At 50.1% G+C, this 25,555-nt stretch overlaps 2 protein-coding genes across 3 annotated transcripts; both read right to left on the bottom strand.

Annotated features, from left to right (window-relative positions):
- Positions 1 to 563: 563 nt before the first annotated feature.
- Positions 564 to 13,704, bottom strand: DDX23 (DEAD-box helicase 23). Of its 2 annotated transcripts, XM_043561767.1 has the most exons (18): positions 13,578 to 13,673; positions 13,035 to 13,111; positions 9,888 to 10,096; positions 9,151 to 9,261; positions 8,159 to 8,252; positions 7,976 to 8,041; positions 7,023 to 7,161; positions 6,616 to 6,749; positions 6,366 to 6,478; positions 5,996 to 6,139; positions 5,669 to 5,894; positions 5,226 to 5,371; positions 4,686 to 4,863; positions 3,707 to 3,949; positions 3,143 to 3,294; positions 2,819 to 2,927; positions 1,856 to 2,030; positions 564 to 1,468 (listed from the first exon to the last, which is right to left on the bottom strand). In XM_043561767.1, exons 3-18 carry the CDS (start codon positions 10,094 to 10,096, stop codon positions 1,245 to 1,247), a joined length of 2,463 nt encoding a protein of 820 aa, XP_043417702.1. In that variant the 5' UTR covers positions 13,035 to 13,111; positions 13,578 to 13,673; the 3' UTR covers positions 564 to 1,244. The 2 variants fall into 2 exon arrangements, with proteins under 2 accessions (XP_043417702.1, XP_043417701.1); XM_043561766.1 differs by lacking the exon at positions 13,035 to 13,111 and having other exon boundaries at positions 13,578 to 13,704.
- Positions 13,705 to 17,445: 3,741 nt separating this feature from the next.
- On the bottom strand, positions 17,446 to 24,945 carry RND1 (Rho family GTPase 1). The gene is made up of 5 exons (XM_043561771.1): positions 24,711 to 24,945; positions 23,844 to 23,931; positions 21,104 to 21,213; positions 20,105 to 20,239; positions 17,446 to 18,540 (listed from the first exon to the last, which is right to left on the bottom strand). Exons 1-5 carry the CDS (start codon positions 24,828 to 24,830, stop codon positions 18,295 to 18,297), a joined length of 699 nt encoding a protein of 232 aa, XP_043417706.1. The 5' UTR covers positions 24,831 to 24,945; the 3' UTR covers positions 17,446 to 18,294.
- Between the last annotated feature and the right edge of the window lie 610 nt (positions 24,946 to 25,555).

The raw sequence follows: 25,555 nt of genomic DNA on the forward strand, positions 1-25,555 counted from the left end.
CTGCCTCGGGTCGAAAAGACCCAAGAGTATTTGCAATTTGAACTCCAGGCGCTTGCCCAGCTCTGCAGCCCCCTCCCCACAGCCTCGCTCCGTGGGCCCCAGCTCATCGCTCTTTGATGCCCCTAGTGCCCGTCTCCACCCCTCTCGTGAGCAGCGGGCTCAGCCACCAGGGACCCACCAGCAAAGCTGCTGAAGACTGAGTGCCATCCAGCCGCTGGCACACCACAACAGGCCACAACTGGGCCCCACCTGCCGGTGTGGCACAACCGCTCTCCATTGTCACCCTTGTGCAAAGCTCCCCAGAGGGCGCGCGGGCAGGCAGGACTACAAGTTAAGGGAGGCTACAGCAGGCAGGCAAGATGCACTCCAACCCTGCGGCCCTTCCATCTCCCCTCAACTGGCCGCCTGTAGATTCAGGCTCTCAGCTGAGGCCCCAGGAGCTTCTCTGGATGCGATTTTCTTTCATCTCCCAAGTCAGCCCACCGCGCCCAATGCTGTCCTCCTATCTCCCGTGGCAGCAGGGAAAACCCAGGAGATGCTTGTAGCTGGAATCAGACACAGCCTTCATCTTCATGTGTTTATTCTCAGAACATACAAACTCATCTTCTCAGAGAATAAAAAACAGAAATTTCACTCAGTGACTTCAAGATGGACACAGCCAGCTCACCCTGTCCCCACAGCTACTAAAAAAATTCCCTGGGTGAGGGATGCCCAGAGTGCACAGCACCCCTTGGCACAGGGGCCGTGCACAGCTCTAAAGGCTCTCAACTTGTTTTATAATCCAAAAGGGCAAACGGCTGTCAAAATGACAGAGTCCAAGGTCCATAATCCTCACAGTGCCAGATCCCCTGGGGTCACCTAGGGCAATGACACTGCTGCAGCTTCTGCAGTCAAGTCCGAGCCGAAGAGGTACCGTCGTGGCGGCCAGGTTTTTGTTCAGTCTGTGAGGCAGTGCCAACCGGCTGCCCCCACGACTGGCAAGAGCTGATGGCCCAGTGCAATCCCAAAGCCCTCCAGAGGGGCAGAGCCAGGCCAGAATCTGTGTCCTTTGTTCTCCCTGCCGCCTATAGCAGTTTCCTCTCCTTCTGCAGCCCCACGCTCGGGCCTTCAGACCTGAGGGTTTGGGCCGAGGAGTCTGATTGTTTCCTAAGGCCCCATAAGAGTGAGGACCTGGAAAGAGATGTAAGGGTCCCGAAGAAAAGGCTTCAAGAACATGCCCTTAAACTGACGGCAAGGGTGCCGTGTCAGGCAAAGATGGTCTCTTCCCGGCGCTTCTTGGTGAGGATGGTGCCTGGCTTGTGCTGGGCATCTGGGTGGTTGGCTAGCTCTGGGGGGCAGGAGGACACCGGGCTCTCCAGGATGGCTTGCTTCAGCTCATAGAACACAGCGGAGTCCTCTTTGGTGAGGAAGGTGATGGCCACACCGCTCTTGCCAGCTCGTCCCGTGCGACCAATGCGGTGGATGTAATCTGGGGAAGGGGAGGAGTGCCACCGAGGGTACCGGGCCTCACTTCTAAAGGCGCCCCCCACCCCAACACACCTCCGAGGGCAGTCAATACCCCGCCGCCCCCCCCACGCGGCCTGACCCCCGCGGCGCCCACAGTGCCCTCTCCACCACTAACGATGGGGATCAACCTGCCACACCCAGACTGAAAGCGGCCCACACCCCGGAGACAGAGCTGTCCTGGGTGCTGGGACAAAACCCATGGGAGATAAAAAGCAGAGCTCTTCCCACCGGGACAAGCAATCCCAGACTTGGAGCTGTGAGGAATGGCAGCAAGAGCCTCCGGCTTCAAGTGGAATGAGACAAGGAGGCCCCCTTTACCTGGATGGAAGCTGCTTCCGCCCGCACTTACCTTCAATGTTTTTGGCCATATCATAGTTGACAACCATAGACACATCTTGAATGTCGATACCACGACCCGCCACATCTGTAGCCACCAAAATATCCTTGGCCCCAGCCTTGAGGTTGGACAGTGCAAACTCTCGCTGCTCCTGGCCTTTTCCACCATGCAGCGTGCAAGCATTGTACTGTTGGAACAATGGCAAGGTGAGAAGAGAGCAGTGGGGTCATGGAAAGACACAGAAGGGAGTGGAGACCGTGAGGGAGGGCTGCAGAGCAGCAGGGCAGACGCGGAAGGAGGAGGGGGAGAGAACGAGTGCTACTGGAAGCAAGCAGAGAACAGGTGAGCTGAAGAAAGGGACGGGAGAGAACAGGGTGTGGTGCGGCAGGGGCAGACAGAGTGAGGTCAAAGGTAAAGCCCTGGGGTGAGAGGGGAAAGAGAGTAAAAATAAAGTGATAGTACTAACGGTAAAGCGACTGGGGGGCAGGTGGCGCGGAGCCAGACAGACAGGAAGTCATCAAAGAGAGAATGAGGCTGAGATGAGGGCGGCAAGCAGGGACCAAGACATTTAAGGACCCTTGAAACACCAGTAGCAGGAGTAAAGGACACCAATCCCCCATGTCCCTCGTGACGCACCACCCACTTTCCCATACATCTATAAACACAAAGAACTCTGATCTACTATTCTACAGCCTCCTGTCCGGCCAGGATGTGTGTCTCAAAACCTGTCCCTGGCCCGGCCCCCTTGGAGGAAGACCCAAGGCAGCTCTGGCTGCCCTTGCAGGACTAGACAGGGGATCACACAACAGACCCAGTTCCCTCATCCCTGTCACACCACCCTTTTCCCTCTGGCCCTGACTTGAACCCTAGGTTAAAGAATGGGACAGAACTGAAAGGAGGAGCCTCAGAGGGGCCCTCTATTTTCAGAAAGTCCCACCAAAGAGAGCGGACTTGGCTCTCTCTCGCCAGACATACCCCCATCTTCTCCAGAGATTTGGCCAAAACATCGCAGCCCTTCTTCTGGTTGACAAAAATGATAATGGGTGGATCAAAGCCTTGTTCCAAGATTGCCAGCAGCTTTTTCCTGGGGAGAAGAGGCAGAGGAGAAAAATGAGAGGCAGACCTTTGAGACGCACGCTCTGATCTACCAACACCAATTCCAGGACCTTCGATCCCATGGCGTCCCGAACAAGCAAACCGCAGCTCTTTAGAACGGCAGAACATTCACCCTCCATCATCCCGCATACAGAAAAAAGCGCCTTCTCCATCATGTTTTGCCAGGCTCAGCCGCCCCCATACCTCTTTTCCGACTCTGACATGAGGAAGACCTTCTGTTCCACACGTTCATGAGGCTTGCCTGCAGAGCCAATGTACACCACAGCAGGTCGCCGCAGATAGCTCCGGGCCAGACGCTCCACCGCTGGGGGCATGGTGGCCGTGAACATGACTGTCTGTGAAAACAGGAAGCTCAGCCCTGGGCCCAGGCAGGCACCGCCATATCCTCCATCACCACAGGAAGTGTAGCCTGGGCTAAAGAACCTAAAACGAGCCATGGAGTAGGCTTTAACAGCCATAGGAAACCGTGTCCTTTGCTTTCCCACTTCTTTCCTCACTACCTGCTCACCAAGGTATTTTGCATCTTATGATGACACGAAGGGCTGAGAGCATTTGCTGGCACCCATGGTGGGGAGTAGCATGATGCCTTGGAACCATTTTCGAGGGCAAAGCCAATAATGGCTCCGCTGCCAGGACTGTCAGAGGACATGCTGGTAAATGTACCGTGGGCCCCCCCCAGGGCAAGAAGGGCCTCAGAGCAGGTTTGGCAACTTGCCCCTTGTTCCCAGCTTAGGGAAGCGGCCTTACTTGGCGGTACTTATGTTTTCCTGACTCAAAGTTGGCCAACATCTTCTCAGGGTCCTCAGCTTCATCCGTGTCCGGCTTCTGGTTGCTGACAGGCATGTGCTCCAGGATCTTCTGGACATCTGGCTCAAAGCCCATGTCAATCATCCTATCTGCCTCATCCAGAACCACATAGGTACAGCGGCTCAGCACAAGGTAACGGTTCTCCAGTACATCAATCAGACGTCCTGGGGTAGCTATCACAATCTGGAGGGCACAGTGGAAACATATGCAGCCGCAGCACGTACCCCTTTCTTCTCCCTCCTGTGAACTATCCACCCGCTCAGACAACAGACCTCCAATGCTAAGGAACTTGGACCCCAACCTGCAGTTATGACTGACAGCAAAGGTTCCTAAGAACTGGCACAGAATCGCTTGTTGCCACCTTGGATTTTTTTAAGGCATGAACAGGGTCTCTGAGTAAGGCTCAGGAGTCAAACAGAAGAGGCAAAATCAGGAACTTTCTTAGATGGAAGAGAGACTAAGGGAAACCATGGAGAGAATTATACAAAGGGATTATGCCAGGAAGTTGCAAAAGACTCAATTCCTCCATCAAATTTCTTACCGGAAGCTCTCTTCCTCTACCTTGAGGAGCCAATACGTGAAGTCACTGACATGGTCTGGCAGGGTGAGTGACAACAAAGGCTGTGGTATGAGTCTCAGCTCTGCTCATTGCCAGCTGTGACTTTGGGCAAGTTAGTGACCTGAGCCTCAGCTTCACCTGCACAACGGAGGTCCACCACCTCTCTCATTTGGTTGTTGGTAAAATTAATGATGCGCACAGTACAATACCTGGTTCTTAAGTTCTCGACAAGTAACAGCACATATATATAAACCAGTCCTTTTCTTCACTTTACTGTACGTCTATGGCAGAAACCAGAGACACGGCCCCCAAACTGAGAACCCTCAAACAGTGGGCTGGCTGCCCGCTAGGTGAACGAACCTCACAGCCCATGCGCAGCCTGAAGCCCTGGTCCTCTCTGGAGATGCCGCCAATGACAGCCACAGTGCGGATGCCCAGTGGCTTCCCAAACTTGATGGTCTCTTCCTCAATCTGCTGAGCCAACTCACGAGTGGGGGCCAGGATGATGGCATAAGGGCCTTGGTCTGACTCTTCGATCCTGTGGTAAACGGGGCATCCCACAGTTCCGTGAGCTTTCGTTCTTATCCAACCACAAACAGGAGCAAGACAAAGTCACTCTTAAGGGCAGCTATGGAGATGGGGAGGGTGGTGGGAAAAGGATGCAAAGATCTCATTTAAAAATCAGAGACTCCAGGGCAGCCAAGTTCTTCAGGGAGTGGTCCTTGCCAACAAAATCATACACCTCTTTGATACCGTGATCTAATTATTCCCTAGCATCTGACCCAGACTAAAGAAGGGGGCTTCTGACTGTAGACTTAAAAAGAAAACCAAACGCTCAGTTGCCACTGTGACCTTTCCCACCCAGCCAAACCCACCCCAACTGGGACCTGCCGACCCCACCTGTCAATTTTGGGGAGAGTGGTGATCCAGACGAGCAATGGGATGAGGAAGGCTGCTGTCTTGCCACTGCCGGTCTCAGCCACACCAATGATGTCACGATTCTGTAGCCCAATGGGAATTGCTTGACGCTGGATAGGTGTTGGTTCCTGCAGTGACCCAGAGACAATAATGGGTACAGATGGAGTCCGGCTACCCAAGCCACTGCTGACAGAGTGGGCACATGGGCCAGCACAAGAGGAGGACAGCAGTTCACAGTGAGGAAACACAGTCACCAAAGGCCAATACTTCCACCAGAAAGTGAGAGCATCACCTTAGTGCTCCCTGGCAGAAGAGGAACAAAACAGACGAACAAAGGAACAAAGCTCTCTGTTCCCAAATTAAGTGTGTATCCCCTAGAACATGGGAACACATCAGGTCTTCTGGGCCAAGCTGTCCCTCCTTACCTTGTACCCGCACTTATCGATGACCTCCAAGATGTGCGGGGGCAGAGAAGAGTCTTTCCAGGACCGGATGGGATTGGGGATCTTGCCACCTTTGGTGGTGATGCTGTAGTCCTCTCGGAAGATCCGCCAGTCCCGGTCCGTCATCTCATCTAACTTCTTCTGGGACCAGTGCCGATCATCCCAGCGCTGCTTGGCTTCCTTCTTACGGAGCTTGCGGAGTCTGGCCCTGGAGCGGGACGTGAGGAACAAGTGGGATCAGTATCTTTCCTCCAGCTCCTTTCTGTAGGTTCTGGGCTCTGCCCAACCACCCCCAGCCCTGCCACTCACTCCTCCTGCTCCTTTTCTTCCAGCGTCCGCCTCTTCTCCATCAGGTCTCCGTAGAAACGTGACTGCTCTCGTTTCTGCTGCTTCAGGTCAATGCCTGCAATGAAGCCTCGCCCCAACAACTGCACCTGGTGCCGTTCCTTGTATCTGAGGTGGAGACAGGGGTTTGTTATAGCAGCAGGAGGGAAGGGCGGACTACTGACATGAACCAATATGTACACCTTCGTAACTGGGGTCTTTCCTCACCCAGAGAGCTGGCTGACTATGCGCTCACCGATTTCCCCACCCCGGAATCTTACTGCTCTTTCTGTAGCACCAGTTGTTTCCAGGAACTGCCTTAAAAGACCTAGCACACAGGCCTGAAGCCACTCACAGGGGGTTGTAGTCGATGGACGTGTCCTCCGATGCGTCCCACTCGAAGACAAACTTGCGGTCATTGAGATGCCTTGTTCGGCGCCGCTTCTTGATACCACCCAGATAACGCTCCTGCCCAGGGACGGAACGCAAAGCCCATGAAGCTCCAGGCCCACCCAGATCTCACATGCAGAGATCGGAATGGCCAAATAACTAAATCTCATTCTTGTGTGTGGCGGGGGAAACGAGCACAGAACCAAGGCCTGCACCTTAATGGCATGCAGCTCCTTGCTCTTATCCTTCTCTTCCCGGATCTTCTGTCGCCCTTCCTCATCCTCATTTCCATTGGTCTCCCGCTCCATCCTCTCCCTGCGTTCCCGACGTTCCCGTTCCTGAGGGTCTTCTGCAGACCAAGGAAAGCAAAGCTGCAGAAGAACTCAGTGCAAGACAAAAGAGGGCACGGACAGGATCTGGACGACAGACATCAAATGAGAAGGGGGAGATTTGCAATACAAGGGAAATGGAGACATAACCCAGAGATATGCTCATCAACTCCCCCAGCCCTCCCTCTTCCAAACTCCAGAGCAAACAGGTTTCTGGCTCCCCTGAGTGACACTACAATTCCAACCCATCCTCTCCTACTCCTTCTAAGGCTACACAGGGGAGGAAAACGAACCCAACATTTTCCTGCCCAAGTCTTGGAACTGTTTCCTTTTCTTGCGCTCTTCTTCGAGCATCCTCTGTCGCTCCTCCACCTCCTGCTGTCGTCGCTTTAGGGCTTCAGCCTCTCGTTCCGCTTTGGAGAGGAACTTGGGCTACAAAATAGATTGGAACTGTAAACAAAGGATCTAGGAGCAGGGTATGATCACATCATTGATAAGGAGACAGCAGAGGGCCCGACAATATTTGCTCAGGCATTACACCTCTTCAGGAAAATACAGATAGGTCTAGGATCCCGCTATGGCCCGAACTGTGTCCCCCTCAAAATTTGTATGTCGAAGCCCTAACTCCCAGTACCTCAGAATATGACTGTATTTGGATAGAACCTGTAAAGAGGTGATTAAGGTAGGGGCGCCTGGGTGGCTCAGTCAGTTAAGCGTCCGACTTCGGCTCAGGTCATGATCTTGCGGTTTGTGGGTTCGAGCTCTGGGTCAGGCTCTATGCTGACAGATCAGAGCCTGGAGCCTGCTTCCGATTCTGTGTCTCCCTCTCTCTCTGCCCCTCCCCTGCTTACGCTCTGTCTCTCAATAATAAATAAACATTAAAAAAAAATTTATAATAAATAAATAAATAAATAAATAAATAAATAAATAAATAAAAGAGGTGATAAGGTAAAATGAAGTTCTCTGAGTGGACCCTAAACCATTCCTCTCTTGTAAGAGAAAACCTGGGCACAGAGAGACACCAGGGGCATGTCCGCACAGAGGGAAGATCATGTGAGGACACAGAAGACATCCACCCACGAGCCAAGGAGAGAGGCCTCAGAAGAAAACCACCCTACTGACACCTTGATCCCAGCTTCTAGCCTCGAGAACTGTGACAATATTAATTTCTGTTGTTTATGTCGCTCAGCCTGCAACGTTCTATTATAGCAGCCCGGCCAGCTAACACAGACCCTCGAGTTCTCACCTTAGCCTCAGCTTCTTCCTCAGCCTTCTTCTTGGCCAGAAGTTCCTCCAGGGATAATGGCTGAGCCTAAAGATAAAAAAAAAAAATAGGACTTCAGTCCATAAAGGCTCTCTCCCTTTGAAGATTTATAATGTAGAACTTGAACTGAAGAGGAAGATGAGAGAAATCCTTCCTCTCCTTTACCTTAGGTTTCTTATCACCATGTTCATCGTCTTCATCCTTCTTAGAGTCTCTGTCTTTCCGAGATTTAAAATCTTTTCCTCGGCCAGGAGACAAACTTTAAGGAAAAGAAACGGGAAAGATCCATATCGCTATCTTGCCCTCATCCAGGCTGAGCCACAGAGAGGATAGAAGTTTTCCCATGACTCAACAAGACTGGCTTATGGCCATCCATCACGCCCTGAAGCTCCCTTTGCAGGCCTGGTCACTCTGCCTGCTCTGAAACCTAATGATGGGCCTGTCTTGGCCCCATTCTACCTGAATCTCCCTTTCCAAGACTAATCTCTTCTCACCAGATTGCCTTCACTACTGAGGGCAAAAATCTCTCTTCCAAATAGCAGGTGCGCATCAGAAAAAAAGAATCCTGCTTCATTTATAATACACAATGAATTTCGTCGACAAGGTCCCCCACCATCCACCCTTTCCGGGTACTGTTCTGTGTGTTCCCTCCCCCTGCTTCCTTCCTACCTGTGCAGAGATCCTTTCCCCACAACTATTACAAGCCCAATCTACAAGAGGTCTCGAACACCCCCACCCCCGTATTTGCTATGGGAATTGTGTTCTTTGCCCTGAATCCTAACCTGCATACTCAGAGCCTAATAAAAACTTTGCATACAGAGTTTCCAGAGGAAAGAGGTCAAGATACTGGGGCATTAAGCTATCCCAACAAATACATGTTGTTTATCTTGGGTGGACACCTGAATGGTCCAATGGAACTAAGGGACTGTTTTGTAGGCTGGTAACCCTCTCCAACTAATTTCTAACTTTTAAGAACAAACTGACCCTCAAACTGTTGCAGCTTCAGTAACTGGTTATAGTTTCTAAGGATACGTGCTTTCTAAAAATGACAGCTCTGCAGTAACTACCACAACAACTGACTTCGCTATGGGCCTGCGCCAGCTCAGAGGCAGAGAGGAAGGCTTTCTCCTAAGGCCCGCTCCCATTCCCTCAGGTACCTGGATCGTTTCCGGTCCTTGTCCCGTCGGTGCCCATCCTTATCCCGGTCTCGGTCCTTCTTATTCCGATCACGCTCCTTATCCCGTTCTCGTTCTTTGTGCCTTCGCTCTCTAAAGACGGCAAATTTAAGAAATCGTGTGAGATTTCCAGAGTATCCAGGTTCACTGCAGTCCTAAGAACGTTCTCATGATCTTTTTTTTTTTTAAATGTTTATTTACTTATTTTTGAGAGAGAGCAAGCAGAAGAGGAGGAGGGGCAGAGAGAAAGACACAATCTGAAGCAGGCTCCAAGCTGTCAGCAGAGCCCAATGCGGGGCTTGAACCCACGAACCATGAGATCATGACCTGAGCCAAAGTCGGACGCTTGACCGACTGAGCCACCCAGGTGTCCCTCTCATGCTCTTTTCTCCACAAAGCAGCATTTTATAAATCGGGGAATGTGTCTCTAGGAGAAGCTATGAGGGGATTCTAAGAAAGTCGTCTAGATCGGAGTTGTACTGCTAAGCATTAATGGAATGACAGGCCATAGTCTATGTGAACAGAGAAACTATCTTCCTCGATCACTTGGACCTTCATCCTACAAGTTCCCTCTTAACTTTTAAGAACTGCTGGGTCACTAGGTGTAGAGAAATATGTGAAAGACTAGTGGCCTAATAGTGCAGGCATCAGAGGAACCAAGAATGAAGAAGTGTGAAATGTACTCTCCCTTCCCATATAGACATACAAAGTTACTTTACCTTTCTGTAGACTTGGAACGGGACCGGGAGCGAGAACGGCTACCTCCTCGACGCCTATCCCTTGAACGATGCCGCTTCCTGTCTTTGGATGGGGAAGACTTCCGGTCCCGGTCTCTATCCCGTTCTCTGTCAGGAGTCCGAGATCGCTTTCTTTCCTCCTTGGAAGGTGATGCATCACGGTCCTTTTTGTCAGCCAGCTCTCCTGCCATCTGTCACGGATAAGAGAAATCCTTGTTATGTACTATGTACTACTCTAAACTGTTTATATAATCACAAAACAACCCTATGAGGTAGATATACTGGAATGCCTACTTTATAGATGAGAGAATGGAAGCTCAGGTATATAAAGTAACTTGCCTGAGGACACACAGGTGGTAGGTGACAGAGTGCCAGGCACTCTGGCTCCAGAGACCCATTCTTATTTGTTATACTATACCATCCCTCTGTGATCCCTTTTTGTATACATATACGTTCATTTCTAAAAGTATATAACGGATGTTATCTTATTTTTATAATTAAACTGTAAGAGTATGAAAAGAAATGTTAGTGAATGCATAGTGTACTAGCTACCTCTGGAAACATCCTGTATCGCTTATCTTAGCAGTCTGCCAGCCCACTGGGATCAGTCAACGCATAAACGGCTAAGGGAGGTAAGTTCCCTTGAGCTCATAAAGAAAGCTCAAAAGAGGAAAAAGAGTTACCTTTGAGATTTGGGATTACACTCTTAAATTGTAAGTGGAGAAAAGAGAACTTAAATTTAAATGGACAACTTAAATTTAAATGGAGAGAACTTAAATTTAAATGGAGAAACAAACTCACTTTCACTCAGATTAAAAGAAATGTACTTCTCATTATACAATGGGAAAAACTTTGGTAAAGGGTACACAGAACCTCTATGTATTTTTTTTTTTTTTTGGCAACTTACTGTGAATCTATAATTATTTCAGAAAAGAAAGAAAGGTAGGTACCAAAAAATAAAGGTCACAGACTGCTGACTGACATTCCCTACTCAGATTCTCATAGAGCCTTGACCACTACCCAGTCCTATGAAAGGTTTGAGCAGGAGTTTGTTCCATTCCCCTCCTGCCTGGGGGGGGGGGGGGGGGGGGGACACTGAACACCATGTCACACTGTCAACTGTCCTTCTAACTACAAAATCCACCTCAGCCAGGAGCTAAAATGACAGTAAGTCTGAATCCACCTCTACCCCATCACTATCATCATCATCCATTCCTAACACTCAGGATACATTTCTCAGAACTTATTTTACCCCCAAATGGTTCCGTTGGAATATCAGTTCCCCAGACTTTCACGTACAATCTCCCTTCCATGTAATTTCCTGCCATATGCCTTTAAGAAAGGAGAATGTGTAAAGAAAAGAAAAATGAACAAGTCGCACTTTCATCTTATCTCACAATTGTCTGAGAAATGACTAAATGTTCTATAGCAGTACATAATGCAATTATACTTATGTCTCTTCTACTCAGAACCCTAAGAAAACAACCCAGAAGAGAGGCATCTTCTCTGAACATCACTCATTCTCTCAGCAAATATTCACTAAGCACCAGAAACTGTTCTACCTGCTAGAGATATAGCAGTAAACAAAACAAAGTCTCTGATCTCATAACACTGAAATTCCAATGAAGCGCATAATGGGCAGAATAAGAGAATTTCAAATAGTAATGAGAAGTAATAGACAGAATAAAACAGGGTGGATATGATGGGGAGAGGTAGGAACAAGTGAGAGAGGGCTCAGGAAAGAGTGTTTTAGGTAACATGTAAGCTGAGACTTGAATGATGGGAAAGAGAGAGGCTGCAAAGATCAGGGAAAAGATCTTATGGGGTAGGAAGTTCAACGAGTACGAAGGCATTGGGGTAAGAACTAGCGCAGCATATCTGCCAATTAAAAACAGACTTATGTGGCTGAGTGACAGTGACCCAGGGGAAAGACTGATTTAAGGTGAGTTCAGGGAGAGAGGCTGGAGTGAGATCGTGGAAATGTGTTTTGGGCCCGGGTAAAGGAACCTGGATTTCAACCTAACAACAACAGGAACCTTAAAGGGTGTTAAACAGGAAGTGATGTGATCTAATTTTACATTTTTAAAGAATTTGGTGACTTGAAAGAAAATAATAGGGAGGCAAGAGTAGAAACAGAACCAGCAGTCTAGGCAACAGATGACAGTCGCTTGTTCTAGGAAAGTGGCAATGGAGATGGAAAGTAGTGAGCTTCAGGATATACCTGGAGGCAAAGCAGACAGGACTTACTGATGAAGGGAGAAAGGAAAAGAGGAGACACAAAGATAGCTCCTAAATGTATGGTGTGACTGACCTAATGGTTCACGATGCCATTAGTGACCAGCAGTGACTGGGGAAGGAAGAGACTTAAGAGAAAATCAAAAGTTTCATTTTGAAAATGCAATTCTGGAACTCAGAAGAACCTGGAGACAAAAATTTGAGCCATCACTGTATACATGGCTTTTAAAGCTATGGGACACTAAATAGTATTACCTAAATAGGCACTATAGTTAAAGAAAGAAATAAAAGAGAACCAGGATTGAGCTCTGGAACACTGTAACATTTAGAGGTCAGGCAAAGGAGCCAGAGAAGAAGACTGGGAAAAAAGCAACAGCATTAAGAAAGAGGGAAAAAAGTTAAGGATGACATCACAGAAGCCAAGTGTGTCTCACGGAGGGAGTGATTAACTGTGCCAGTGGAAAAAGGCTAGGAGATAGAGTGACCCTTGTGTTTGGAAAAATGGAGATGATTGGTGACCTTGACAAGAGCTGTTCGGATGGCATGGAGGAAGTAGAAGCCTGAGTGGAGTGAGTTTAGAAGAGAATGAGAAGTGAGGATAAGGAAACAATATAGACAACTTTTATTACAGGTTCTACTTATCACAAGGGCCAGATAACCAGGCCCACCCTACTCATCGCTTCTCAGCAGCCTTCCTTGCAAACCTCCAGGTCTTTGAGTTCCTCAGTTCTTGTAGGGTAGGGGCAGATTTTCTTTTTCATCCAATTAAGTATTTATCAAGCATCTACTATATGCAAAGCACCATGCTAGACTCCGTATTGAATTACAAAAGGAAATTAGGAAGATCCTGTCCAAAAAAAGGTTACAGAACAATAGAGGGTATGTGGCACTTACCAAGATGAAGGCTCAGATGAAGTATTATAGGAATTCAAAGAAGTTTCCTTTCATTTGCAAAGAAGATTTGGAAAGATCTGTAGAGGAAGTGGCTCTTGAGCATTTAAGTATAGGTAGAATTTGAAGATGTGTAATTGAGGGTGCGGAAAAGTCATTCCTAGCAAAAGAAATAATACAGGAGGCGCAGAGGCGGGAAAGCATGACTGGTTCTGGGAGAAAAGCCAGAGTTCCAGTTTGGCTGGAGCAAGGCTTACTCAAAACATGAAGGAATAAAGTCGGATGGAGGGTATCACAGGTGCTATGCTCATGGGCAAAGGTCTGGCCCGTAAGATCGTCCAGGGACCTGGCCTGTGTCTCCAGGAGTCAACACTCCGCCCTGGGGCCCGCGCCCCTTCACTCCAGCCCGCCAGAGCTCTCTGGGCTCATGCCCCTACCCTGAGGCATTCTTCCCCGCCTCGTCCCGGGGACAGGGGCCATCGCCGTGCCCCCACTCTTGCCCTCTCTGCAAGCTCCTGGGAACCGCCTCCATCGTTCGGGACTCACCACTCTGAGTCTGAACCGCCCAACGCGGCCTCAACGTCGCCGAACAGTCGCCATCTTTCCCGTTTCCTGGTCGCCGAGATGCATCCGCGGCCGCGCGGCATGCTGGGAAGGTGAGTTCCTGGTACCTGGCGGCGCGGGCCGACATTAAAGGCCTGGGAACTACTAATCCCATAACGCACCGCGCGCAGGCCAACCCCGGCCGCGGGGTCTACTGGGCAATGTGGTTCGCCAAACATCTGAGTTTGTGGGAGAAAGAGTTTTCCGTGGGTTTGCTTCCAGCGAAAGGTTCTCTCGCCACGCAGTCTTCCTGGAATATGTTGGTTTTACTAGACTATCGTGGCTTACGACGAAGGAATTTAAGGGCTTCCTTAGATATCAATAGCGCTTAATTATCACACGCAACTGCAGTAACAAATACTGGACCGTTTGTGGAAAAGCGTTTTTACAAAAAAAAAAAAAAAAAAAATCTGTGAGATAGATTAGCCCCATTTTACAGGTAGACAAACTAAAGGTTAGGTTACAGGAGTAGCCTAGTATTTCAGATTGAGGGTAGGACAATTCATTGTGTGGGACTATCCGGTATTTAGAAGGACATTTTAGCAACCTTGTCCGGGCAGCACAATACCCAGTTGTTGTGGCAACTCAAAATGAGTCCATACTTGGATTACAGAGCCCTCCCGGAAGGACAGTATTGCCTGGGCTGTGGCATCTGTTTTCTCAACATTCTTAATAGGACCCTGGCTTCCTCCTTTTCTTGCCCTTTAGAATCTGGCCAGCGGAACTAGCTTCATATTTTGCTTCTTTCTTCCACCTAGCGCCCCCACCCCCGCCCTGACTCAGAGCCACAGAGTTTTCTTTACCCCAAATTGTATGTTTACTTCGTTTCTCTTTGCTCTTGTGGTTCTTAATTCACCAGCCCCACTTTTCCCCCACCCCCAAAAGAAACCCCAAACCTTGCCACTTCTATAGAGGACGGTTTAGATAGGTATCAGTGTCTAATGTCCTCTTCCTTCCCACTTTCCCATCATCAGCCTTTTGGTTTCAGTACCATGTGGCTGTAGGTCTGGCTTTTCCCTCTGAATGTATGTTCAGTTCTCTTCAAACAGAGCCTCAGGATAGACTCAAACAATTCTAAAACCCTGAACATCACCCACAATGGCCCAAAGTAACCCCGGAAGAAAAGCGTTTCTGCTCTTAGAACTCTGCAGCCTTGCACTTAACCACTTTTACCCTAAAAGAAAGATCGGAAGGGAAAGGAGGTCTGAGATCTAGTAGATGTAATGCATGCAGTGAACACTGGAGGGCTCTCCACTCACAGAATGGAACTTAAACTAACAGACCAAAGGTGTAGACTTTAAGAGCAGCAGCTACTAGTGTTTACTGAGAATACTCAATAGAGTGCCCAACTCTGTGCTGGTCACTTAACTTATATTACTTATTTTACTTATTCCTCATAACAGTATGAGGCGGGTATTACCATCATTTTACTGATTAATTATGCCTTCAATGGCAACACAGTTAAAAGAATGAAGCCAGCATTCAACTCCAGGTTCATTTAACTTCAGAATCCATGGTCTTCCCCTAACTTCTAGGCTACTGCTCTTCTTTAAAGACGAGTAAATTGAGACCCAGAAAGATGATGAAGTTTGTTCAAGTTCATAGTGCCAGAGTTCCCCTAGTGCTTGTGCACAACTTTCTCATGACACATGTAAGACATTGCACTTAGGGGTGCCTGGGTGGCTCAGTTGGTTAAGTGTCTGGAGTCTTCATTTCGTCACAGGTCGTGATCTCACAGTTCATAAGATCGAGCCCCACGTTGGACTTTGTATTGACAGCGCAGAACCTGCTTGGGATTCTCTCTCTCCCTCTCTCTCTCTCAAAATAAATAAATAAACATTAAAAAAAAAAAAGACATTCGCTTAAAGGATGCTCATATGCTTTGTCCTGCCTTGCTAGTTCTTTCACAAACATGTATCTTTGGAGATACAGACAGAGGGACTACGTTGTAGTAAGGACCACAGGTAGAGTCTCCTATTTAGGTACAACATGGCTAGCAATAAGGAGCCCATGGGATTATAGTTGACATTGAGACCCAGTTTGAATACTGACTCCATTACGTACTAGCCGTATGGTCTTGTGCAAGTTATATAACACTCTGACTTTTCTATTTCCTCATTTACAAAATAGGGATCATGATATTTGTTGCCTCAAAGGATAGGATAGCAGTTTAAAAAAAAAAAAGTGCATGTTCTGGAGTCTGGCTACCTGGATTTGTTTCCAGATTCTATCGCTTTCTAGCTGTGTGACCTTGGGCACGTTAACTAACTTCTCTGAACTCAGTTTCCTTGTCTGTAAAATGAGGTAGATAATATCCCATAGGGTTGTCACAGGAATAAGTAACATAGAAAGAACTCATAAGTGGGCGCCTGGGTGGCTAAGTCAGTTAAGCGACTGACTTTGGCTCAGAGCCTGGAGCCTGCTTCGGTTTCTGTGTCTCCCACTCTCTGCCCCTCCCCCACCCCTCAAAAATAAATAAACATTAAAAAAATTTAAAAAAAAAAGAAAGAGCTCATAAGTGCCCCTGACCCATAGTAAACATTTAACAAATGTTAGCTATTATCATTTATGAGGTTAAATGTGATAATGCAGGTAAGCTCTCAGCACAGTCCTGAGTACATAGTAAGTGCTCAATACATACTTTTTATTTCCAGCACACTATGAAACTTGGAAAAACATGTCTGAGAGGGATGTTAAGGCTCCTGAGCCGTCATCGACAGGCAAATGGAACCGGGAGGTGAAGAAAGCAGAAGACGTTACCTCTCCTTGAACTAGGAGACCACAACCCCAGGAACCTCCCCTCAACCTGGGCTTCAGTCTGTCCCACCTTCTGCAGGGGTTGGAATTTCAGCAGCTTGGATCCTCTACTGATGATTTCACCGAACCTTGTCTTTGTTCTCTAGCCTTTCTAGGGCAATGGTTCTCAACCAGGAGTGATTTTGCCTCAAGGGCCACTTAGCAATATCTGGAGACACTTTGGTTGTGAAAACTAAGTGGGGGAGGGTGGGGCGGGAGGTGGGGGAGGGCAAGGTCCTACTTCCTTCTAGCAGGTGGAGGCCAGGGATGCTGCTAAACATCCTTCGATGCATGAGACAGGCCCCAGCATCAAAGTATTATCTAGTCTAAAATGTCATTAGTTCCAGGGCGCCTGGGTGGCTGTCAGTTGAGCATCTGACTTCAGCTCAGGTCGTGATCTTGTGATTCGGGGGTTCGAGCCCTGCATCAGGCCCTGTGCTGACCGCTCAGAGCCTGGAGCCTGTTTTAATTCTGTCTCTCTCTCTCTCTCTCCCCCCTCCCCCACTCATGTCCTGTCTCTCAAAAATGAATAAATGTTAAAAAAAAATTTAAATGTCATTAGTTCTAGGGTGCCTGGGTGGCTCAGTCAGTTAAATGTCTGACTCTTGGTTTCAGCTCAGGTCATGAACTCACGGTTTGTGGGTTCGAGCCCTGCATCAGGCTCTGCACTAATGGCATGGAGACTGGAATTCTCTCTCCCTCTCTCTGCACCTCCCTGCTCTCTCTCTCTCTCTCTCTCAAAATAAACATTAAAAAAAAAAAAAAAGTGTCATTAGTTCCAAGGTGGAGAAACCCTGCCCTAGGGCTAAGGAGATCTTCATAAGCTTATTGGACTTGGGTAAGGTTTGGGTCAGGTAGTGCTTTGGGGGGAAGGGAGATCCTTGTTGGAAATGCCAGGGAACAGCAGAGCCAGTCACTCTGCAACCCACAGAAAGGGCCGCAGGATAGCTCCTTCCTCGGTATCAAAGACGAAACAAAGGGGAACAGAGAAAGAAACAAAGAAAACGGAGCCAGCTTCTTTATATGTGTTATATTTTTCATTAATAAATAGGTTTTCTTCTTTAAACACAGAACATATAACAGATTGAAACACTCCCCCCTCCCCCCAATTCCAAAGACAAGAGTCTATAAAACAAATGCCAGCTGTACTGCCCTAAGGGCAGAAAAAGTCTGGTGACCCCCACCCAGCCCTGCCCCCTGCAGCACCACCACCCCCACACTGCAAGAGAAGGGGGTCTGGGGCTTCTCCCTTGGACCCTGGGGACTTAGGTGAGAAGCATATGAATGTATGATGTCACCTCTCCATGAGGCATGGGCTATGCAAAGATGAGGTTTCCTTCTCATTGGCTCTGACCAGCTCCTGCCCTTCTCATTTCAGTTATGAAGCACCTGGGCTCAGCTCCCAAGGGAGCTGCCTCTTGGCTTCCCCGCTCCACTCCTCTGCGGCCTCCTCAGAGGGGACGGGAAGGGCTCAGGGACCCCTCCCATCCCCTGGCCCGCATGGAAGCGCTGTGGAAGAGGCATGATGCTGAAGGTGAGGCTCCTATAGGCCCCCAAGCTCATGAGGCCAGCATGCCCCCCACACCCCCACACCTTTCCTTCCTCTGGAGCGGGGGACACTGGGGCAGCCGCCCCCACCACAACCTAGTGCCTGGCTTGGGGTGTGATGGTTCTTTCTCAGTGTCAGGTCCTCAAGCCGGGCCTGGCTCTTTCCTCGTCCCATTCCTGTCTCCTTCCAAGCCCTCACCGTGGCTGTCTGAAAAACTCGTGTCCAGTGTCCTAAATTGTCCCGTCCTCCCTCTCCCCGTGCCTCTGCAACCCAAGGGAGGAAGTGGGAGGTTGCCTCCCCTCTCCAACCCCCACTTCACATAATGGAACAGCTTTTGGCCTTTTCCTTCTTGAAGGTAGAAGAGATGAGTTCGGAACGACTGGGGAGGTGAAGCAGTCGCTTGGAGAGGCTTCGGACAGGGCTCTTGGGGGGCACTGGGCTGGGCTTGTTCAGACACACCATGGACGCTGTCCGGAAGATGCTGTGGATACTCTTTTCTGAGGTAAAAGCCGAGCCTTCCAGGTAGATTTCTGCACCCAGCTGCTTGGCTATTGCACAGCCCTGCAGAGGGGGTGAGGTCATGAATGCAATCGTCCAAAATGGCTCTGAAACCCTGCCTTCTGTGCTTAGTGGTACTCCCCAGGGCTACTCCGGACGGGACCCAACAGCCAGTCTCCCATCACCACCCTCTGCTGATTATTTTCCACAGGTACCTGTAACACTTTTAAAACCATATGGATACCGGACCAAGTAAATCTTGCCGTAGCGCCTAGGCATTGATATATTTTTTTAAATATATGTATATTTTTTAACGTTTTATTTATTTTTGAGACAGGGAGAGACAGAACATGAACAGGGGAGGGTCAGAGAGAGGGAGACACAGAATCTGAAACAGGCTCCAGGCTCTGAGCTGTCAGCACAGAGCCCGACGCGGGGCTCGAACTCACGGACCTGAGATCAGGTCCTGATCATGACCTGAGCCGAGATCATGACCTGAGCCGAAGTCGGCCGCTTAACCGACTGAGCCACCCAGGCGCCCCGGCATTGATATTTTTAAGAGCTCCCCAGATGATTCTAATGTGAACCACTGGTTTGAAAGAAATGGTCCTGTGCTCCCATGTGCAAAAGAAATTATCCAGGGGCGACTGGGTGGCTCAGTCAGTTAAGTCTCCGACTCTTGATCTTTGCTCAGGTCATGACTTCATGGCTCGTGAGATCAAGCCCTGTTTCGGGCTCTGTGCAGAGCCTGCTTGCGATTCTCTCTCTCTCTCTCTCTCTCTCTCTCCCCCTCTGGCCCTACCCTCCTCTCTCTCTCTCTCTCAAAATAAATAAAATAAACTTAGAAAAGAAAATATCAAGGAATATCATTAAAAACACAATTTCTTCTTTTTTAAGATTTTTTTTTTAAGTAATCTCTACACCCAACGTGGGGCTTGAACCCACAACCTTGAGATCAAGAGTCGTGTGCTGGGGTGCCTGGGTGGCTCAGTCGGTTAAGCGGCCGACTTCAGCTCAGGTCATGATCTCGCAGTTTGTGAGTTCGAGCCCCGTGTCAGGCTCTGTGCTGACAGCTCGGAGCCTGGCGCCTGCTTCGGATTCTGTGTTTCCTTTTTCCTCTGCCCCTCCCCCACTTGTGCTCTGTCTCCCTCTATCAAAAATAAATAAAATACAAAAAAAAAAAAATTAAAAAAAAAAGAGTCGAATGCTCCACTGACCGAGCCAGGCAGGTGCTCCCCAAACACAGTTTCTGTATCTTTCTCCCAGAGTGACTGTATAGATATGGAGTCAGGAATTCTAACAGGCACCTCTAGTGATTCTAATGTAGATGGTCAACAAAAAAAAATCTGAGAAATACTAGCACACACAGGAATGACTCATCTGCCAACCTATAGCATAAACCGGGGTAAGTAGTTACCTGCCACCTCTATTTAGGTGACTGATTTGCTGATTACAGATGGCCCCCCAGGATACCAATCTCCCTTGCCGTAGGGAGAGTTTGAGCAAGGGCCGTATTTCAAGTCCTTCGCCTATAGCTTTCTCCACCCCACCTTTAACACATGCGTGTGTGCGCACACGCACGCACATGCGTGCACATAGACACACACACACACACACACACACACACCTGCTCGTAGGAGATAGGTGCCTGTTTCTGGTGGGACAGCTCCATCAGTGTGCTCAGGTCTGTTCGCAGGTCTGTCTTGCAGCCAATAAGCAAAACGCGGGTGCTAGGACAATAGTCCAGGATTTCTGTCCTCCACTGAAGAGCCATGTAAGAAGGGAAGGGGGAAGGAGGAAGGAAGAGTCAGTGGCTAACCTGCAGAAACCCAGTTGGCAACATCACACACACCATCCAGCTTATCGGCAGCCCAACCCTCCCTGAGTCACAGCATCACCAATGCACTAATTACATCATCTTCCTGTGAGGCCTTTGGGGCCACAGGAGTGCTGACCCGAGAGCCTGTCCCCTCATTCAACAGCCCGGTTCACAGGGGCAGAATCTCCTCCCACTTTCTGCCAAGCATCTGGGGCCTGGATCTGGCCCCTCAACCCAGTCAAAGAGCTTCACGAGACCAGAAAGCCGGGAGGGATCGGGAGGAAACCAACCAGTCTCTTCCCAAGGAAAGGAAATAATACCAAAGTATCCTGGGAAGTAGTCCCACAGGGTATTCTGAGACGCTTCGGTATGGGCAGACTCTGCCACCCAAACCAGGTGTTTCCTACCAGCATTTCTGCTCACACCTGCCTGCCTTGCCCAGTCCCACTGGGCCTGGGATCAAGGTCTACAGACGCTGCCTCCAAAAGACCCCACCTCCAACCCTCAAACCCTATCACTGAAAGGTTCTGACTCTCAGTCCTTCACCTCCTGAGTCTTTAATACCAACCTCCCTTGCTGGGCCCTTGGCAGAGCAGTATAGGATATGGCAAAGCCAGGAGGCAGAGTGGGGAGAGATCTGGGTTCCAGTCCCAGAGCTGTAGCAAATGGTTATGGTTTCGGGGAAATCCCTTCCTTCCCTGGCCTCAGTTTCTTCCTGCTCCAGAAGAGGGGATTGGACAACGAGGTCCCCAAGATTCTTTCTTGTTCTCAAGCTGAGTTAGAGATTGCACAGTTATCCAGACTTACCTTCTTGAGTGCACTATCCACTGTCTCCGGTCGGCTGATATCAAAGCACAGTAATACTGCATCTGAGTCGCTATAGCAGAGTGGACGGACGTTGTCATAGTAGGGAGATCCTGGTATGGAGGAGAAAGAGCTGATGGTGACATTTCCCCTTCCCTACAGGCCTAGGCCCAGAGAGACCCGGGAATACCATTCTTGGCCCTTAGGTTAGTTGGCCCCACCCATCTCCCAGGGGAACATGCTACAGCCTGGAAGCTTGGGACCTGACCACCTGCCAGAAAGCAATACAAAAAAAAATCATTTCCTTAGCCCTGAAAAGGGGAAAGGGGGAAATAAAAGGGAGGAGGGGTGGGTAGAATAGAATTTGGATCTCCTACAGGGCGCTTAATTTAAGGTCTACCATTTTTCTGAATCCCAGAGGAGGATACTCCCACCCCTGCAGAGACCAGGGCTTGTGTAAGGTCTCTTTTTTAGAGTCTGCCTGCTGCCCTACGTCTGCTCCTTGCTTCTGCTCCAGGGTCTCCCCAAAGGAAAAACAAACCTGCCTGTTACATAACTGGCTGCCCTGCTTCTTTGCCATGGGGTCAGAACTCTAGGAGGCTGGCAGGAGAGGAAGAATATCACGAATTCAGTGCCCTACTCCTCCCTGCGAAAAGCTGCAGCCCCTATCCCCCAAGATCTCAGGGAGGCAGTTTCAAAGATAGTAGCACCAAAGGCTAGGGATTTCAATGCTCGAGGAAGGGTCCTTCACTGGGAGGGCAGCAGGCAATGCAGACCCAGGTGGTCCAGTATGGGAGAATGCTAGGGGCTCAGCCTGCCCCCCTCCACCCTGGGGAAGGAACAGTAGCAGATTTGGAACTCAGACAACCCGTGCTCAGAATAGCAAGCAGCCCCTCTCCCTGCACCACAATCGCCATGGAAACTGGGGGGAATCCAAGCTGGGGTAGGGGGTTGGTCGTTTAAAAAAAAAAAAAAAAGAGTAAAGAGGAGTTGCAATAACTGTGGCCCTTCAGCAATCTGCCCCCATCCCCGGTCTGAGGTGGGGTCTTAGCACCGCAGGACTGAGCAAAGGGAGCACTGCAGCAGTGGGGAAGGGGGAGGGGAGGGGAGGAGGCCTCCATTCTGGCTCCAGGCAACCCCCCTCCCCTAAAACCAGCAAGTGAGTAATGGGAACAGGTTCGACCCTGGACCCTGGCCCCTCGGTTGGGAGGGCCCATCCCACACACCCCTACCGCTTCCTCCTTCTTTGTGGGCACCTAATTTGAAAAAAAGGAGTTTGAGGATGACTGATAGTCTGCATCCTTTCTGAAACTGGAGGGTGGGCATGCGACACAGGGAACTGACACCACTTTGCTGACTTTCCATTATCCGGACTGGGATTCAAGAGCTGCATTCCACCGGGGGGGGGGGGGCATTTGGGGGCAGTGGTAGTAAAAAAGAGATGAGCCGCAGTGAGATTCTGTGAAGACTGAGAGGTGGACAGGGGACAGCAGACGAAATCCCATATATCACGTAGCCAAGCTGCATTCTAGTCGGATCCAGCCAGCATAGCACAGTCCACGATAACCAGAACCCTGCCTCCCAACCCCTGGTGCTGCAACGGAGGAAAGCATACCAGGTGGAGGAATTTTTGTCTTGCTCTGTTTTGGGGAGGGGGGGGAGGCATGAGGAGATCTCATTTTCTGTTTATCCGTCCCCTACCCCCAATCTTTTCAGACCTCAAAACTGGATCATGGGAACAACAGCTCTTTGAGGAGTAGGATGGCATATTTATTATATGTAACAGGAAAGCCCTAGTGGCTTACACAGTTCCTCTTTAAACTCAGCCTGAATATCCATTTTTAGAGAGTGGATTTTATTTTCTTTCTGTTATTCCTGGCTTTTAGTCCTTAATTAGGACTCTGAGCCCAGTCTATTAAAAAAGCATTGGGGTAAAGGAGATAATGAGCAGGGATCAGAATCAAAGCAAAGGACAGCCTAGCACCGAGGGGTTAGGGTTGGGAGGCTGGAAAAATATTGTTTTCTATATTCTAGAAAGACCGGGCATCTTCTACCTCAGCCCAGTATGGGGGTGGGGGCGGGGGGGGGGGGACTGTCACAGCCACCCCTCCTCCCTGCCACTATCTACAACCTGACTGTGCCCCATATTAAAGCCATCTCCCCCACCCTCCAAAACATCGATGATGCATCGCTTCATCCCTGAGCCGCAGCAGTATGACAAGTGGAACGGAGCTGCGGCAGGCGGACAGCAGTGACCCAAGATGGAATGCAGGAGAGAAAACCGAGTCAGGAGCAATATTCCCCCAAAGCAGGCTTGTCTCCCGGCCTCAACCACCACTGCCTCCAGCAGCACTGACTCCTGTCTCTCATTTGGCTTTGCTCTGGGGCAGTAAAGGCAGTGGGGGGGGGGGGGGGGCGCGGTGGGGGGTAGGGGTAGAGAACAGGGAGTGGAAATGGAGAAGCCCTATCTGACAGCCCCCCAGGTGTAGTCAAGGTTCATTCATCTCGCCATCCCGGCCCTCTGAAGGAAGGAGCTAGACCCAGAGAAGTGGCTTCTGGGGCTCATCCACTCTGCACCCCTGGACCAGCCAACCAAGCAATCTTCAGGTCCCCTTCTGTCAGTTTCCTGGCCAGTATCATACATACTCCTTCTCCCCACCAAAGAGGGAAACAATTTCCTAAGAGAGCAGCTGTAGCAGACCAGTGGAGGTGGGAAGGGGGCATTTAGGGTTGGCAGTCTTACCTGAGGTGTCCCAGAGACTGAGCTCCACCCTCTGTTCCTCTGTCTCCAAGCAGGCTGTGTAATTCTCAAACACGGTGGGCACATATGTCTGTGAAAAGAGAGGAACCAGTCACACCCTGGGTGCCCCTACCCTCATAAGCCTCTGATCAGTGCTGGCTACACAAGAAGCCACTCACCCTAGTGAGACACTAAAGTGGCAGGGGATAAGGGGCGGGGAGGGGGGATACCTGGGGCAGGAGGGACCACATGGGACAGGAAGGAGAGGAGCATAGAGGCACAGGCACTTTGCTCCATGGAAGAAAGAAAGCTGAATGACTTCCAGCCAGGGGCAAGCCCCCCATATCCCACATGGTCAGGGAGGCAGACACACAGATTTCTCACAGCTCCAGACTTGTCTGTCTCCCAATTTTAGAGACACAAGCCAATTCGAGCTCTGTATCTTCTCCCACAAGCCCCTCGGACCTGCAGGGCAGCCGAAGCCCGCCTGCGGACATGCTCGCAGAACCTCTGAGGATGGATTGAGGAGACCGGCAGGTATTACGTCAAGGAGAAACCCCAGACTCTGAAATGCCTCCAGTTCCCTCTCCCGAGCGAGCCGACTCTAGGTCGAAGGGAGGTAGGAAGGCATCTGATCGGGGCCTGTGGGTGAAGAGGTGAGGAGGGGCCAGCCAGCGCGGCGGCAGAAGTGGAACAGGTCTCAGGGGAAGGTAAGGCAGCGCGGTCCTCCGGCCGGGCGCCTGAGGATGGGGCAGGCTGGGGTGGCGTAAGCGGCGGGCGGCTAGCTCCCCCGGGCAGGTGGGAGGGAGCCTGGCCGCGGGGAAGACAGGCGGGCAAGGAGAAACGCTGGCCAGCAGGCGGGCAGCTCACCTCGGGATAGCAGTCCTTCGCTAACACCTGTAACATCGCTGTCTTCCCGCACTGCACATCCCCCACCAGAACCAGCTTACATCTGGCCACGACTGGCTGGGGGGGCCGTCTCTCCTTCATGACCGTAGCCTCCGCGGGACTTGGACTCCGATTCAGAGAGGAGAGGGTTGCGCCAGGGGCCTCTCAGCACAAAAACTCGGCCGGCTTCCTCGCCTCCCTCCGAATGGAAACGAGGCCGGCACAGCCACCTTATATCTCCCAGGCTGGGCCAATCGCAAGAGGAGGCGGGCTCTGTCAAGGCCAATCCCTGAGGTGGGATCCCCTCCAGCAGCCAATGGTGGGGAAATCTGAGTCAGTGCCCTCTTCTTCCCTTCCCTTTCCCTTAAAGCTGCACCGTTGCTTCCTCTGCAAGGGGATTCCCACGCTGTTTGCATTTGTATTAGGAAGGGGGAGGGGACGTGAAACAAAATTAATGGTCTTGAGTGTCCATCAATTAGTGTCAAAAGCAAACTGGCCATGAAGGCAGAAAATGAGGTCAGGCTGGCATTGTCCCAAGAGAAAAGCAGGATCTGCCCCAACTATAGACAGGTGGCACCCGGGGTAGGGGGTGGGACGGTGGCCCCCCAGATCTCTGACCTCTTTGTTCCATCTAATCCCCGTCCAAACCACTTCTGGCTTCCTCTCCCAGAGGCTCCTGCTATACTTCTTTATCAGCTCCTGCTGTACCCCTTTCAATGCCCAAGTCTAGAATCACCTTCAAATAAATAAATAGATAGATAGATAGATAGATAGGTCTTCTTGCATCATCTGGAAAAAAACCACACAGTTCCTGACCCAGAGATGGA

The sequence above is a fragment of the Prionailurus bengalensis genome, chromosome B4 (genome assembly GCF_016509475.1).
Source record: "Prionailurus bengalensis isolate Pbe53 chromosome B4, Fcat_Pben_1.1_paternal_pri, whole genome shotgun sequence".
Classification (NCBI taxonomy): Eukaryota; Metazoa; Chordata; class Mammalia; order Carnivora; family Felidae; genus Prionailurus; species Prionailurus bengalensis.